This window comes from Amphiura filiformis, chromosome 15 (assembly GCF_039555335.1).
Source record: "Amphiura filiformis chromosome 15, Afil_fr2py, whole genome shotgun sequence".
Classification (NCBI taxonomy): Eukaryota; Metazoa; Echinodermata; class Ophiuroidea; order Amphilepidida; family Amphiuridae; genus Amphiura; species Amphiura filiformis.
In genome coordinates this window covers 63,375,374-63,394,520 of record NC_092642.1, presented here as the reverse complement: position 1 = coordinate 63,394,520, position 19,147 = coordinate 63,375,374, and the positions used below count along the sequence as shown (strand labels likewise).

General features: G+C 37.3%; 1 protein-coding gene across 1 annotated transcript in view; it reads right to left on the bottom strand.

Moving 5' to 3' along the window:
- LOC140171939 (death-associated protein kinase 1-like) overlaps positions 1–19,147 on the bottom strand; it is a 238,219-nt gene that overhangs the window by 31,639 nt on the left and 187,433 nt on the right. The window contains 1 exon segment of the mRNA XM_072195283.1: positions 12,889–13,029. Within this exon segment, the coding sequence (XP_072051384.1) occupies positions 12,889–13,029 (141 nt within the window).

Genomic DNA, 19,147 nt, shown 5'->3' with positions numbered 1-19,147 from the left:
AGTTACAAGAAAGAGCGAAAGTTTATTCTTTTACATGTTCTCTCCACAAGATAAATAACACCGCTGTAGCCATGACACTAGCAGGAGAGAAAGAGTTGGCATTTGATAAAGACGGAGTAACAGGCACAAGGCATATCTATCAAACAGACAAACTTATTTGCACTGAAAGCAACAAAGAATATGCCCAAGGATCAAAGTTTAGAGCATTTTGTTTGTCTACAGACCAATTAGAAGCATCAGGATCAACATTATTCAAACCAATTGTTGGTGGTCGATACCTCATTTATGCTGAAAATGCTGTTCCAACATTTTGCAGCAAAGACTTAATCATGTTATTTCTGCAAGATCTAAAAGAAACAAAAAAGCTAAACAAACTAGAAGCTGGTGTGTATGATGGTTTCCTGTGCAACAAGGTTATGACTGAGGTGAGAGCACTAGCTATTGTGTACCATGACATCCTGCAACCCCTCTACACAGAAGCTCTACAAGCAGCAACTCCACTCGCTGTCGATTATCATTTTGCAGTAGAGAAGCTTGAGATGTTTGCTGTTCACCCCAACGACTTGCTCAAAGGAACAGATCCTGATATCGCACGACGCCATAGTGCTTCATGCAAGATTGACCATTATATGGACAGGATAAGGGAACCCTCTGATACAGATGATGATCTACTGAACCTGCTCAAAGTAATGTGTGCTGCTGGGGCAGCAAAACTGAAGAAACATGCAGAAGAACATTTACCTGGTGGCGAGTATTTTTGGGATGATTTCAATCCTCGGTTAGTGAAAGCTGCAAAGATCATCGCAGACTCCACAAACAATGCAGTAGAAGGCAGGTTTGCTTCCGTAGATAACCAGATGAATAGATCTCGCCGCTTAAATCCACTGTCATTAGGTGGAAGTGTAGCTGCTAAACATGACCACGTTGTGGGCTTTCTGGAAAGCCAAGATAAGGAGACTCGAGAGGATTTGTGTCGTAGTGCCATGATAGGAGGGAGGGAAATGGCGTCAAAGCGTGGGACAAAAAATCAGCAACTGAAAAGACTGCATGATGAAGGAGAGCCAGCCCGGCAAGCCAAGAAAATGAAAGCTCGGGAAAGGAAAAGAAGAGCAGAAGAAAAAATAAGGGCTACACAACAGGCTCTTGCTAATGGAGAGTTAATCAGAGATGTAACCAAACTTGATGCATCACTAACTGTCGGTGATCTGAAGAAGCAGTGTCAGCTGTGGCAAAGTCTTCCTATTCAACATGCTGATTTGCTGAAAGGCTATTACAAAAGTCAAAGCAACAGCTGCTTGCTGTTCTTTGTGAAGTTGTTGGACAAAATTCTGCCTTCGACGTACATACTCATCAATCGGACAGCGAGAGCGACGATGAGTTCAGTTCATCCAGTGATGACGATGACATAGCATTAGCAAATTTATAATGCATTTAATAAGCATCTACCATAAACCTTGAAGCCATTAAGAGTTATTGTAACTTCTTCTATTTTGATAAATTAAAAGTAGGCCTACATATTGGTCCGCCTCAAGTTCGGTAGTGACAAAAGGGAGTATTTTGCTGGTAGCAGTACCGTATCAAGTTTAATTAATTTTAATTACACAGTACTCACACGTACAAGGAAGGTGTGTTAGCACGCTTGCAGCCCAACTGCGAAAAAGCATTGATGTCACTGCGTAACTTAAAGCAAACCAAAGAATAGGCCTATATGTTAAGGGATGGTTTTGGTTATAAAGAAAAGCAGAAATTGTAATCGAAATGAAGAGATAAGTACGATTATTTTAAAAACCACTTTGGGACGAAATCAAAACTCGACAGGTGGTTGACCGCCGGTTCCGTCCAGTTGCTATTTTTCTAAACAATGGGAACCGGCGGTTAACCGCCGGTGGAGTTTTGATTTCATCCTTTAGGGAAAAATAACACGGATTGAGAAAACATGCATTTTTAGCTTTGAAGTGATTTTTTAATGGCAAGTAACTTTAAATTACTGGTGTTGATATGGTTGAATGTGTATGAGGGTACACAAAAAGACAGATTGCTAAAATTGTAATCAGAAATGATAAATAAGATTCTTTTAAAAGTCACTTTTTTGGGGAAAATGCCAGAAATGACGAAAAGTGCATTTTTAGCCTCAAAAAGGTGATTTTTAATGGCAAGTTACTTTAAATTACTGATGTGGATATGATTGAGTATGTGTTTGAGGGTACACTAAAAGACACAGATTGCTGAAAATGTAATCAGAAATGATAAATAAGATTCTTTTAAAAATCACTTTTTTGGGGAAAATGCCAGAAATGACGAAAAGTGCATTTTTAGCCTCAAAAGGGTGATTTTTAATGGCAAGTTACTTTAAATTACTGATGTGGATATGATTGAGTATGTGTTTGAGGGTACACTAAAAGATACAGATTGCTGAAAATGTAATCAGAAATGATAAATAAGATTCTTTTAAAAATCACTTTTTTGGGGAAAAATGCCAGAAATGATGAAAAGTGCATTTTTAGCCTCAAAAAGGTGATTTTTAATGGCAAGTTACTTTAAATTACTGATGTTGATATGGTTGAATATGTGTATGAGGGTACACAAATAGACTCAGATTGCTGAAAATGTAATCAGAAATGATAAATAGGTACTTCTAAAAATCACTTTTTGGGAAAAAATGCCAGAAATGTGGAAAATTGCATTTTAGCCTTAAAAAGTGATTTTTAATGGCAAGTAACTTTAAATTACTGTTGTTGATATGATTGAATATGTGTTTGAGGGTACTTATAAAGACAAAAATAGCTGAAAATATAATCAGAAAAGATAATTACGAGACTTTTAAAAATCACTTTTTTGGGAAAAAATTGCCCGAAATGAGGAAAAGTGCATTTTCAGCCTTAAAATAGAGACTTTTAATGGCACATGTCTTTAAATTCTTGCTGTTATTTTAGTTAAATCTATGGTGGAGAGTATTTATAATTTGCCAAATTGCAGAAAATATTATCAGAAGTGATAAATTGGATACCTTTAAAAAGCAGATTTTTGGGAAAAAATGGAAAATTCATCAAATCTCATTATTCAGCCCATTTTAAAGACATTTCTAATGTAATGAAATATTTAATTTACATGTCATCATTTGAACTGTAAAAGTAATAAACTGTTTCTTTTTAGATCAGATGAATACCTATAAGCATTTTCCAAATATAGTTATGTAAAATTGACAAAATGGCAAATTGTATTATATTGTAGAAGTATGATTTTGAATAAAAGTGCCATTTTGGCACATTTTTTTTGTGATAACCAGAGTTTCCATGAACTTTGATTCCACTTTGCTTGCTTTTTCTTGTTGGGTTCTGTACCTGTGGAGAGAAAAAGGGATGTGGGTGGGGTTATTCTATGAGATAAAATGTCTTTAAAAAGCAGATTTTTGGGAAAAAATGCAAAATTAGCTACATTTCAGTACAAATGTGGTTTCTTGAAGGATCATAACACGTAATCCATCGATTAAAACAATCTGGAATTTTCAAAGGAGAAGTTTTTGTCCCCCAAACTTTTGTAAGACATGCTCTCAGAGGGTGTCTAGGGTGAATTTTTTTTACAAATGTGGCATTTATAAGGCTAAATAATGAAAATTGGCAAATTCGGCAAAAATCATAAAATTGGCATTTTTTCAACAAAAAATAAAAAATGAAAAATTTTCTTTTTGATTACGTCAAATGGAATATTAATGGACACTATAACATTAAAAACAACAGAAAAACGCAATTCTTTCAAACATATGTCTTGACCCTTTTTGAAAAAAATGGTCAAAATTGCTTAAAAGGGCATTTTCACCCCAAAATATCTCCAAAACTGACCTTTTCATCAGCCATTATTGACTATATTTTTGTTGTACCTAAGTTGAACTTCGGAAAAATAATATACATGGACCACAGTCACCAAAGAATTGCAAGAAAATTGTGCCTGAAAAAGCACTTTCATTCCATAGGCCAATAAGGTTGTATGGGCCTCCCTATCTAATACCTAAGGTTAAAATTTGGATACATGATAGTTGAATGGAGGTTTATCAACTGTGCACTTAGGAATGAGATCATTGTAGTTCATAGTGAACTCATAAATGACTGATGATATGATGATGACACTTACATACAACACATACTTGTGTATCTTGAGGCTTTTGCAGAAAAATGCATGCTTTTTATTTTTTTTCAAATATACCTTGTAAATATGACAACTTCCTATAAAATTCTTTAGAAGGGCTCGTATTTTGTGTAATTACACATGGAGGGATATCAAGTACAAATGTCGCAACAGTGGTGGTGGAAGCATCAAAATTTAGGGTGACAAGCTGATTTTGTGCCGGTTTGACTGGGACATTTGCGCTAAAAGTGAGTGACAAATTTTCGATTTTATACTATTTAATCCAAAAACGTGAAGGTGAATTTTGGTATATGATAGGCCAGTGCACAAAGCACAAATTGTTTTTGCAATTTTACCCTATTTTGGCCCAAAAATACAGTGTTTCATGGGCTAAAAAGGAAGATGCACATGGCAATTATTGCTTTATTTTTCTTCTATTAGGATTTTTAGAGTGGATGATCCCCTCATGGACAAAATTTAATTTAATTGGGCTACTTTTTGACAACTTGCTCCATGGGTTGAAATTGTTTGGCAGGCAACCTTGTTTCTGTTTATGTTCTGGTCAATTTTAACACAGGATGTCACTTCATTTTGTTTTCTCTATCTCGCGGCCCTAGCTAAGATAATTAACTTGGGAAGCACGAAGCCACGACTGGATGAGGCCTCTACCTTCCCCTGCTTACTTCTACTAATAGCAATTACGGAATCTTAATAAGCTTGATATTGTCGCCATGTCTTGGCAGACACAGCATTCCTTCTATTAAAGCAATGAAATTTTCACACCCGAGAATATTACACATGTACAAGATTAGCATACACAAATGTTTGAATATTTTATCGATACTTAAAGGCCCAATCAGCGAGAAAGTGTAAACAAATCAAAATTGTGTATACATTGCTTACAAGTGAAGGATATGTCATTAAAATTGTCATTGGATATTTTTGCAATGAAAAATTTGGCAAAGATAAAGGAAAAGAGCAGTATTCACAAAGGTGAAGCCCGGTTAATGCATATGTAACTAATTTCTCTACTGCAGTATATATTACAATTTCATGTAGAATGTCTTATTTTGTCTTCAATACACAGCTTTCGGGTTAACCATTAGCAGGATATGTCAGCACATCTATATGACACTAACAAAGGTGCAAAAAACTGAATTTTGTTGAATTTTATGCTTTTCTGAATGAGCAAGTCGCTGAATAATCTGCATAATATTAAACTTCTGAGGTACTGAAATGTAAAGATGTTTTCTTACTATGAATATTGGAATGTCTTATAAGAATTCAAGTAGGCAATTATTTATTCAAGTATACAGAGGATGTGGTATATGAGGTTCTCATTCACAAATGTAGATTAGGCTGATGCAAAGTTGATTGCAAGTTTCCCATCACCCACCCACATCACCATTTCATTTTCCCATCACCCGCCCACATCACCATTTCATTTTGGCTAAGTTTCCCATCACCCACCCACATCACCATTTCATTTTGGCTAAGTTTCCCATCACCCACCCACATCACCATTTCATTTTGGCCAAGTTTCCCATCACCCACCCACATCACCATTTCATTTTGGCCAAGTTTCCCATCACCCACCCACATCACCATTTCATTTTGGCTAAGTTTCCCATCACCCACCCACATCACCATTTCATTTTGGCCAAGTTTCCCATCACCCACCCACATCACCATTTCATTTTCCCATCACCCACCCACATCACCATTTCATTCCAAGTTTCCCACCCACCCACATCACCATTTCATTTTCCCATCACCCACCCACATCACCATTTCATTTTGGCCAAGTTTCCCATCACCCACCCACATCACCATTTCATTTTCCCATCACCCACCCACATCACCATTTCATTCCAAGTTTCCCACCCACCCACATCACCATTTCATTTTCCCATCACCCGCCCACATCACCATTTCATTTTGGCCAAGTTTTCCATCACCCACCCACATCACCATTTCATTTTGGCCAAGTTTCCCATCACCCACCCACATCACCATTTCATTTTCCCATCACCCACCCACATCACCATTTCATTTTGGCCAAGTTTCCCATCACCCACCCACATCACCACCCCATCACCCGCCCACATCACTATTTCATTCCAAGTTTCCCATCACCCGCCCACATCACCATTTCATTTTGGCCAAGTTTCCCATCACCCACCCACATCACCATTTCATTTTCCCATCACCCACCCACATCACCATTTCATTTTGGCCAAGTTTCCCATCACCCACCCACATCACCATTTCATTTTGGCCAAGTTTCCCATCACCCACCCACATCACCATTTCATTTTCCCATCACCCACCCACATCACCATTTCATTTTGGCCAAGTTTCCCATCACCCACCCACATCACCATTTCATTTTGGCCAAGTTTCCCATCACCCACCCACATCACCATATCATTTTCCCATCACCCACCCACATCACCATTTCATTCCAAGTTTCCCACCCACCCACATCACCATTTCATTTTCCCATCACCCACCCACATCACCATTTCATTCCAAGTTCCCACCCACCCACATCACCATTTCATTTTCCCATCACCCACCCACATCACCATTTCATTTTGGCCAAGTTTCCCATCACCCACCCACATCACCATTTCATTCCAAGTTTCCCATCACCCGCCCACATCACCATTTCATTTTGGCCAAGTTTCCCATCACCCACCCACATCACCATTTCATTTTCCCATCACCCGCCCACATCACCATTTCATTCCAAGTTTCCCATCACCCGCCCACATCACCATTTCATTTTGGCCAAGTTTCCCATCACCCACCCACATCACCATTTCATTTTGGCCAAGTTTCCCATCACCCACCCACATCACCATTTCATTTTGGCCAAGTTTCCCATCACCCACCCACATCACCATTTCATTTTGGCCAAGTTTCCCATCACCCACCCACATCACCATTTCATTTTGGCCAAGTTTCCCATCACCCACCCACATCACCATTTCATTTTGGCCAAGTTTCCCATCACCCACCCACATCACAATTTCATTTTGGCCAAGTTTCCCATCACCCACCCACATCACCATTTCATTTTGGCCAAGTTTCCCATCACCCACCCACATCACCATTTCATTTTGGCCAAGTTTCCCATCACCCACCCACATCACCATTTCATTTTTGGCCAAGTTCCCATCACCCACCCACATCACCATTTCATTTTGGCCAAGTTTCCCATCACCCACCCACATCACCATTTCATTTTGGCCAAGTTTCCCATCACCCACCCACATCACCATCTCATTTAAGTTTCCCATCACCCACCCACATCACCATTTCATTTTGGCCAAGTTTCCCATCACCCACCCACATCACCATCAGTGGCGTAGATTTCTTTTTTGACATTGGGGGATGGAGTTGGAAAAATTCTTAAAGTATAGTCTATGCAGCACCTTTTGGCGACAGAATAAGTTTATGGTACAAATGCTAAGCTTGAAGCAGCGAAAAAATTTGCCATTTTGAAGCTAAACTGATGAAATATTGTTTAAAAATGGACTAAATGCGCGCAGAGCGCGCGAAAATTTGCACTTTTGGGGCTAAAATGGGCAAATATGAGGTTAATTTGGTCAGAAACCCATTATCAGGCGTCAACATTGGGGGATGATTGCATGGACCATCCCCTGACAAAATATTGGGGATAAATCCCCCATCCCCCCAAAGCAAACAAATTAAAATACCACAGAAAAAGTTGTTGATCAGAACAAATAGCCTTGGCAGTAAACATGAGATGACATACCTTGTGAGAAATACGACAAGGTCTTTTCTTATTTCACGCTCAAGGTGAGAGCAAAATGTCAGCCTAGAATTTGTACGACGTGAAGAAAATATTATAAAGCACAACAATTTTGTGGCAACATAATTTTTGCGAATGAACAATAAATTTTGGGAAACTGATAAATTGATCAATAATTCTTAAAGGCCCAAAAAACAAATATTTACGAGTATGAAAAATTCACGAATCCATATCACACTGCAAATTCCCAAACATTTTATGCAATATGTTATGCTATATTTCATGCTATGGCATGTGCATGTGTTTAAAGACTCTATCAGTGATTACAGCAAAGGTATGAAATTGATTCAAATTTGCAGTAGCTTTAAAGTGAAGTGTAAGTCATTACAAATTGTCATTAGGTATTTTGTTCCTATGAAAAAAAAGCTAAACTGAAGAAAACGGCAGTGTTTATAATTGTGAAACCCATTTAATTGCATGAAGCTACAAGTGTTGGTATGGAAAAACTCCCCAAATATTGACCAAAGTTCAATATTTTACCCTTACTACAGACTTCCCCGTACTCTCTAAATGTAAAAGAGTGAAAAACCACTCTGAATTTCAGAGTGAATTTAAGTTAGCTCTAAAAGAGTGGGTTTTAGCTCTAAAAGATTGAAAACAGTACACATTATTTCACTCGCGGTTTCGAGTGAGCCTCCACTCGCTCAAAAGTGGCGCAAAATTTCACTCTTTCTTGGAGTGAACTGTCAGCCAAACAGAAGCGCCGAAAATCGGCCGATGTTTGTTGAACTTGTGTAACAAGATGGCGAACAGTGTACGTGAATGAATGGCGAAAAGAAAGCGGATTTGATGAAGAAATAGACAGCATACTCAATAGTGATTACATTTATGTGTAGGTCATAACTCGTAGCAAGTATTAGCCCGAGACAACGGCAGCAGTAAGCTTAAGTCATATGTGAGCAGTTTGTTACCGGCCCAGTTGCCGGTTTACATACGCATATGTAAGCTTATGTAGGTTACGCCGCATCACGCTTCTCCAGACTGTGGTCTGTAAACATGATATTTGCCAAGTGTTATGTCCTACACCTAAGTGTACTCACCAATGAACAGTTTGACTATAGTATTAGCTTCACTAAATCCATAGTTTTTCATCATTCATCCCACACTGAAGTTCGACACATTGTGTACATGTGCTTAAGCTTTAGACCAGTTCAACATTCCTAGATCGGCCCTACCCTAACCTGGGGCCTATCCTCACAACAATTTAAAGCACATAGTAGCTGTTATGAACTGCTATGATATTCTTGTATATAAAATAAGCCAAAATGAATAAATAAATAAATAAATAAATGCTCTTTTCTGATTCACTCTTTTCCTGAGTGAATTTTTTCACTCTTTCTTGAGAGTGAGCTTCACTCTAAAAGAGTTGTCACTCAGAGTTCACCTGCCCATTGTGCATACTCTGGATATTGTATTTAAGCTTAAAACTCTGATTTAGGCCTAATTAATGTGTGCACAATTGATAGATTTTCACATCTGTTCTTTTCAGTCACCCTACTCCCTCTGTTTGTTAGCTTCCCAAGTGGACTACTGACTTTGGATTGCGGTCAGAGATGCTTAACACGGCTGTCTATGAGCTTCTATGGATGAGATTGTCGGAAATCTGGCCTACTAAAATTGGCCATGATGTAATGCATCTTTAAATGGATCTGGCTTGTGATTGGCGCCCGATCTCGTTATGGTTTAAATCCTCCGGTACCTGTCATTACCATTAATAACTACATGGTACACAAGTATGTGGCCTACCCCGCCTTTGTGTTGTGTAATTACATGAACGCGTCAATAAGTACATGCACGCGTCTTGTATTTGCTTGCGGTTAAATTTGATTGATAAACAAGTATGATTGACAGTGTGAATGTTAGGGACTTTGCCCGTTCAAAATCCGGTTTAAAATTGAAAGTCCATAGTCTATTTTTAACATGGAATTTCGCGATTAATAAACTGGCAGATTCTAAAATCAGAATTGTTCAGTATTGAAGTGCCAATACAATTATGACATTATGATATGTTGCATTCAATAATATAAGCCTATACGTACACTTTACTTTTACTGTCACTAATATAATTATATAAACTTTTTCATAACAATTTTATACTAGTATTTTGATGTAATTAATATTAGTATAATTTCGAGTTCAACTGAATGCTTTCATCATGATTAACATCAAAAATAGACTATGGCATAGTCTACACTTACTATACACTCTGACATGATGCTTATATCAACGTCAAGGGCGTAATCTTAGTTCTCAAATACCATTTGTTCTGTTCAATTTGCTTGTTTCAATTTCGAGATATGTTTATTTAACAACGAAAGGGTAAAATCACAATTGTGCCACTTTTACCTAGGGAAGAGAGCTGTACATGTAAATCAATAATTGCCGATGTTGATGCATCTAATGAACTCCCCCCTTTGGGGCTCGTGCATTAGACGCATCATTATTTTGTCTAATTTCTCTCTCAACAAGTAATACGTGTTCATTAACCTATAAGTGTGCGATATTTGTTTGTCTTTTAACATGTCTTATGGTGACTAAGAGAACAGTATTTACCATGATAAAATCATTGACATGTACATGTATTCAATTTTACAGCAGAATGTGAAATATCTATTTATCATTTAATCTTTTTTAAGTAGAAAAAGAGCATCATTATTCCTGCATCATGATAAAACAGTAAAAAAAATTTGTATTGTGTAACTGATGCATTATTTTGATTTCACGAAGGAACTCTTGATAAACTTGATGCTATCACTGATTTACATGTAAAGTCCTCTTCCCTAGCAAAAGTGACACAATTGTGATTTTACCCTTTCGTCGTTAACTAAACATATCTCAAGATTAAAATAAGCAAATTGAACAGAACAAACAGTATTTGAGAGCAAAGACTGCGCCCTTGACGTTGATGTAAGCATCATGTCACAATGGTAAAATCCTGGTGTTAAAATTAGGCATGAAATTGTGTCTTTTATTGTAAGATTTTAAATTTTTATAGACCTTAATTTCGCCCGCGAGCTTTTTGCGTAATTAATGTTTTAGCGTTTCAAACTAATATAATTCGCTAAAGAAAGATATTTTCTGCATATTCATTTGAATCCAAAATGATTTAGTTTCATGTGAAAATGTATATAATACATAATAATGGGAAATATGCTTTGTGCACTTTCTTTTTCTGTAACGGGGCCAATAAAGCTAAAAACGCACTGGACTTGGGGGAAAATAATTGCGTCCAACGTCCAGTCAGTGTTGCCATCATATTGCCTGTTTTGCGTACGATATTGGCTGTTGCCGCATTAAACGATTGTCGGCTACCATCGTGTGATTCAATCCTCATCATATTTCTGCATCCATTTTTAGCATCAGATGAGTGACAAGATAACCTACTTGTCTCCTACTCTCTTATATTCATTTTATTGATGTGTTTACTGCTGAACACACTACGGGCCCCAAATCAGCTGCTCAGTGCCAGAAGTGGGTAAGTACAATAGCTGCCATGTGTAGATTTTAAAACACAATAGTATAGTATATTTTATTCACACACAAATCGTAGCCCTAAGGCCAAATTACAAGTGGTTTACAATATTAAAAACAATTAAACATTAAAAAATATAGTATCAATATTAACATGGAAAAATACAGCAACTGCTGTTGATAGAAAATAAAATATTGCACTTATTCAAGACATCATTCAAAAACATTATAAATACACACCATTAAGGGGTACTACACCCCTCGATAAATTTGTGTCTATTTTTGCATTTTTCTCAAAACTGATAACACGTTGGTAGCAAAACTTATGTATAATATAGGGGCAAGGAATCCAATTACTACACTGGAATTTCAGTGACTCAAGACAAGCGGTTCGCTATTTATGATAAGAAATAAGGTACCGCTAGGATGTACCTCATTTCCTATCATATATACCGAACCGCTTGTGTTGAGTCACTGAAATTTCAGTGTAGTAATTGGATTCCTTGCCCCAATAATATACATAACTTTTGTTACCAGTGTGTTATTATTTTTGAGAAAATGCAAAAATAGTCACAATTTACAACAGGGTGTAGTACCCCTTAAAAGGCTAAAATTGCCTCAATATTACCATATTTAAAAAGTCAGAATATGCAAAACAGTTCAGGGCATTTAGTTATTCAATAAATTGATAAAGTATGGAATAGCGCTGTTTTTGAAACGATTGGTCCTTGCATAAAGTTGAGAGATTTGATTTGCATTATGAAGGACCCTGCCATGACTCTCCAGTATGGTAGGAGGGATGAGATCTTTTGTTCGAATAGAAGCAGAAAGCCCTTCGGCCAACTTACGACAATGGTCCTCCCTCCTATCAGCTAGAGAGTCTAGCTGGCAAAGATTAAGAGCGTTTTCATAACCATCATATACAATTTGCCCAGAACTATTTTGCAAGCTCTTTTTTGCAGCTGCTCCAAAGTATGATCTTGAGTTGTGGTAAGTGAGGAATGCCATACTACATCCGCGTATTCAAGTAATGGTCGTACATATCCTTTGTAAACTGAACATAATTCCTGGGTACACAATATACTGTGTGTACATTGTCAAATTTTCAGAGCAGCTATTGCACTTACCCACTTCTGTGACTACTTAGTGCCAGAAGTGGGTAAGTGCAATAGCTTCCAGGTGTAGATGAGTACAATATACTGTGTGTAAATGGTCAAATGTTCACAGGGCAGCTATTGCACTTACCCACTTAGCTTCTGGCACTGACCAGTCAAAAAATGCCAGCACTAGGATCTCAAACAGACTCATCTCGTCAGTACATAGTCCTTTGACCCCAATAGGCTTCTACATGCTTAGAATGACCTTTGAGTATGACAGGTACAAAAACTCATACTCTATAACTTGAGTTCATAAAAAAATTCATAAAATATAATAAACTGAAAAGCAATGCTTACTTTGTTTTTCTGGTTGGGGTCAAAGGTCGTGAGATTTTCTACCAACTCCTTGATGCCCTTAAGATTGCCATCTTCTACTGCGTGAAAGACCGCCATCAGTACAAAGGACTCCTCCTCATCCTCTAACGGATCACCAGAACTCTGTAATCACAAAAAAAAATGCACAAATACATGATAGATTAAGTATTGTGTACTATGGGAAGTCACACTTGCAGGCGGCATAGGACATGTGACGTTCGAGGCTGGTGAAAATACAAGGCTGATAGCCCCATTCAAAATACACGGTTAGCAGTTATAAATTGAAAAATAACATATATACAGTGGGGTACATTGTCGTACCCCAACGGTTTTAGAGTAAGATAATTTTGCTTTGACACCACATAACAAATTTAGAATTGTTTGTGAAGATTTCACGATTACGTGTTCATCCAATGGCGATGTCAAAAATGGCGATATCGCATCCACCACCGCCTGCACACTTGGATCCATTTCAACAGTGCCCTCATGGTGGTTATATGATCCCTGGTCTATAATTCACAAGAATTCATGCATAACACAAATTTAACCAAGAGACAAATTGCTATTCAATATTTTGCAAAACTCATACTGATATGATACAAGTTGCCGAGTATTTTTTAGACGTTAACCCCCTGAGCACTACCTGCCGATCTAACATTGCCTCTGATTGGTCAATTACATGATATCTTCATTTTAATCACCAATCAGAATGGAGTTTTGCAAATAATTCACCCCCATTTCTTTGTGTGGTGAAATTATTCTAACAATGTTGCTGAATGGTCCAATTAATAATGAAAACTCCTTTTTGCCCAATAGGCAGGTAGTTCTCATGGGGTTAAGTTGTTTTGAGGAAATTTTTTTTTTAAATGCACACATTGTTACCACTTTTATCTCAATTTGCCTTTTCTTTCGATCTGCTGACATACCTGGTTTTGTTGACAGTTGATCACATTTGTTTGATTAAATTGAAAGAAGCAACCCTTATGGGATCCTCAGGAAAATTGCATTAACATAGCTTGTACAATAACACAATTCGTAATTTACCAATGACCTATACCGCTAGCCCATGGGATGGAAGCCTGCTACAACTCCATGGTTATACCGAACTAAAAAAGAGTCTAGGTATCTTCAATACAGTATGGTAAGCCACCGAACACTTGATCATTGTTGAAACCAGTGATGTTATACTCATACAAGCAGGCCCATAAGCTAGAAGGATGAAGATGCCCTATTCCAATCCCCCCCCCCCCTAAAAAATCCACTTTGCTGTATGAATTTGCCTATGCAACGCACATTTTGTAAAGATGATGCATCAAAATGGCTTCAATTGCGGCTTCATTTTGAAATTTTGAAACTTCTCATGCCACATACACTCCCCTCTACAGCACAGCCGTATCAGTGTACGGCGGTGATGCACCCAAATGCACCCCTAAATTATTCTTGGCAACAGAGCTGCATGTAATGTAACCCAGTATTGGTAGGTGGCAAGGATGCAGGCTTAACAGTGAAAGTGGAATTTCATCTTTATACAAATAACACACAAAACAAAATACAGCTGAAGTTCCTGCACTGTTTGTCACAAATTGAGGCTGGAGGTTTTGGGTACGTTAGTTCTTGATTTATGTCGCTCTTATGGTAGTTTGCCCAGGCCTCCCTTTCTATCTACACAAAAATTGAGATGAAATATTTGCCCAAATAGACCACTTCTTGTCTTCCTAAAATGTACTCAGCAAAGACAAAACATTTTAGAGTAAAAGTTTAAATGTCAGGTTAAAAATTGTATAAAATGTTTTAATAACATTCAAAAATATTTTTTCAAAAATTTGCTACAAAATACATGAACATCATGTTATTTAAGTCTTGACCAAATATTTTGCAAAGTGTTTCCAAAAATAATTTATAATACCATTGACATTTTTAAATGTTGTTGTAGTTTTTTCATATAAAATGTTTTAAAAACATTTTCATGGCCTTTAAACTGACATTTAAATTTTACTAAAACTTTTAACCAAAACCAAAACATATACAGTAATTTACAACACATTAATAACATTTTTACTGGGAATTGCCTTTAATATCAATCCCACTGCCTGGTTGGGTCTCATTTCTCATAAAATACAATTCAATTGCTTTCCTGTTTTCTTGTAGGCAGCTTGCAGCCATCTTCTCACAGAAGTAAAATTACAATATAATTCAATTTCAAGTCAAGTCAGGTCCATCTTTTTAAACTAGTAGCCCATTCAAATCTGATACTATGTGCTGTAAACAGTTCCAACAATTGACATAAATGTTACAAACCAAAACTTGATAATTAAAAAATTACGTAACTTTGCAAGTGTTTCATTTAGTGGCCAACTCTTAAAGGTTTTTTTATTTATTCCTATAGTCCGAATTCGAATATTACTGCTATGTCATCAGCATGTTGTAAAATGAAGAAGTTTCACCAGTGCATCAATTTAGAAAATAATAAATTACAACAAATTTATTTCTAACGATGAGCTCCCGAATGACAAGAAGCTTAAAATTCATGAATTTCAATTTGCAACACTGCAGAAAGGTTTTTATTCAGTAAATGCATTCTTTTCTTTTCATACAAATTTCCTGATTTGTAATCCAGTTTTCACAAAATATACAACAGTACAATGCATTTTACAATGAATGCTGACTGGATACAATTTTTTTGGGGGGAGGGGGGTTAGGTCAAGAAGGCCCTATCTGCTATAGCTGCCATATTGTCAGATTTAACACACTGGACACTTTGTATAAACTTAAATATATCACCTGGCAGCTATTGCAGATGGATCCTTCTTAAAGGCCCTTTCTGATATAGCTGCTGGTTGTTAAGCAGTCAAGTTAGCTCAATCGATAAGGCGTTCGACTATGGTGCGAGAGGTTGTGGGTTTCTAACCCTGGCGGTGCCTAGTACGCTCTCGTGGAAAAATTGAGTTCGCTTGAAATTCCCCTGGACAAGAACTTACTGCTAATTTGTCTCGTTATAACCCGTACGAAACTCGGGGAGCTGATCTTGGTTGCGAAGGTTATTCGTGGAATGTATAGGGTGTGCGCTCTTGAAGCAGCAAAGTCCCTGAATTGTTGTTTAATGGTCTGTGGAATGATGTGGGGCCGTAGTGGTCAGCGACAACCTGTAAAGTGTGCTGAGGCTTGTGGATCAATGTCTAAGCGTTGTGCCTGTGCGTAGCGCACTATAAATCACTGCGCTTTTTTATGTTTTGCATGTTGAGCACTTGATCAAAACTTTGGCTGCATAACAAAAAGGCAGCCATTGCAGATGGATCCTTCTTCAAGGCCCCATCTGCAATAGCTGCCAGCTGTTATATTCTTGGATTTTGCATGTTGAACAATTTGTCAAAACTTACATAACAAAAGGGCAGCTATTGCAGATTGATCAGTTCTAAAACACGAATAGTCAAATGGATATCGACAAAAAAAATCACATTGATGCAACTTCTATTAAGGGCTGGTTGTCCACTGAGCCTTAGGGATATTGGGTTTGGACAGGGATGCACTATTTCGCTTGGAAATTGAATGCAAATTCATATTGATTTCTGGCAAGAATCTGACAGGTAGCTAGTAGTGTGTATGTGACAAAATGTTCACAATGTTACCATATGGTTAGTTAACCTTGCTGTCCAAATCTTACTCTAGCCAGTGGCAACAACATCAGCAAATCTGGGAGAGGGGAAGAAGAGGCAGGGGTGAAAGATGACACAGAGCAGCCTTTGTTGACATTGCACACAAAAAGGAAGAATATTTATATTATTTTTGATGTGAACATTTTAGAAAAAAATCTTGAGGTTTTAGCACCTTCAACAGGCACCCTCTCCATAGAACTCCTTGAAAACACCAGCTACACAAAAGCGGCACTAAAATAAAAATTGCAATTTCTTTTTTGCCCAACAAAAAGTGGCTCATTTTGCCAAAACTGTCAGCCCTGTTTTCCCAAGAATTGACACCCATGTTTGAGGCCTTAAAACAAAAGAAGTTGAGACACTATGGTTGAAATTGTTATTCACTCTTCCTATATCTTTGTTAATCGGTGATGAATCCAAACTTTTACAGTAACGTATACGCGTACGCATGCCAATATCAACAGAGAAATCTTTTGATCTTCTTGTCATGAATGTTTAATGGCAATGACCCTTACTGGCATTTCTTATTAAATAATCATCATGTGAATTAAATCAATCTTAAACTTGTTTTATTCGTTGAAAAGAAGGACCCAACCATGTTTCACAGTTGTTCATTGCCATTTAACAACTTGCGTCTGGTACGTCTGCATGATTTACTTCCCAATCACACAGACGATGCAGACTCATCGTTGTTAAATGGTGATGAACAATGGTTGAATCCTGCGGATTGAATACCTAATAAAAGCATGAGGTAAAACCCTCTCCCCGCAAATTTTGGGCTATTTTCCCTGACTGTCATCTACAAAAATGCCACAGCCTTTGCTGTGCCTATGATCACCCAGCATGATACAATTACACAATAGTACGTAATATAGAAGATGAGCTTAATTGCCACACCCTGCAATTATGTGAATATAAAATTTGTTGATAATCATCTCAAGTAGAAAAGCCAACAGTTGAAGCAGCAAACGATTGCTATCTATTCTACTGTGAATAAATGCGCTATTCCAGTCAAAATCCATACACCCCAATGAAAGACACATCCTTAATCTTACAGGGAGGAAGTGTGAATGGGGTTACCTGAATGAGGACACCATTTGAAATTTACACTCCCCTGTATGGGAGACCAAGGTCATGTCTTCCATAGGGGGGTGTATGTATTTCAACAGGAATTGCCCAATGGCCTTGCCCAAGGCTACCGTATTCGCGATGGTTTAATATACGATAAGATATAAATTCTCACTTTTAAATGTGATTTCAAGAACAATGAAACAAATTATTTCACCACTTCAGGTGGTTGACCTGAGATGGAAATCGTTACATTGTTAGTGTGAATGTAACCATAGTAACATTTCCATAAAAAATGACTTTACATTTTTCCCCCATAAAATACTATCAGCTATGTGCCCTGGGTACAATACAATTTTAGCATTGCAATAACAAAGGAGATGAATTAACCCCCAAGCTGTATCTATTGTTATGCAATACGCCTTACCTTGTGGCAAAACCTACTCAGGATTTTTTATGGGGGAGGGGGGGTGATACCAGTGTTGAATTAAGGACAACCAGATTACAATTTCTGGCTGTCCATCTAAGTTTTTGGTTGCAGATTTATAGTTGTCCGGCGGACAACCGAATCAGTATTTTTGGTTGTCCGGCGACTTTTTTAGTTGTCCTGGGCGAACGGACAACCAAAATTTCGAACGCTGGGTGATACATTAGCTGTATGGATCCCTGGTAATACCAGCCCAGGCCCATGATTTGGCAGTTAAATATCATATATCTTACCACAAAAGTCCATGCTTCTAATAGTGAAATGTCAGTGTGTAGTGGTCCATGGTTATACTGTTTTAGTACATAGGAGACACATAGGGTCCACCTTTATTAGTGAAAATGTGTAGGGGGTGTGTGAGTAATCACCATCAAATGTGGCTGGAGAATAAATATAAACTTGCCAAAATAGCCGATCCTGTGAGTGGTCAAGCTTTTGTCAGATGTGTGTCTGACTTCATCAGATGTTTCAAAGGTTGTTCAAATTATTTTTTGTTCTGGTCAAAACATTTAAAACATTAAATATAGGTTTATAATATATAGGTCATATATGGTTATTTATAGATCATGAAAATGTTTAAAAAACATTTTGTATGAAAAACACAAAACCAACATTCTTAATGTTAATCAAAATATTATTAAAAATTGTCTACATTTTAATATTTTGTCAGCACTTATTTTGTTAAAATGTTTTGCAGCAACTTTTACCCCTTTATGTTTTTAAAATGTTATGAAAAAATTATTTGTACCCTTTATATAACCTGACATTTAAACGTTTTCTGACAAACTTTTGTAACCTTTTGCAAAGGTTTTTGAAAATGTTTTGTGTTTGCTGGGACTATTAATGCCCATATTAATGATCATCGGATTACACTCATTAGGACAGATAATATTACTACATATGTCAAAGACATCATCTCACTCAATTATATTATTACATTTATTGCAAAGTGATAAAAGAATTACTCTCATTCAATTGGTGCCATGTAGAGAAGATATCTACCCACAATGCATTTCTCCCATTTCCATTTTTCTGTACT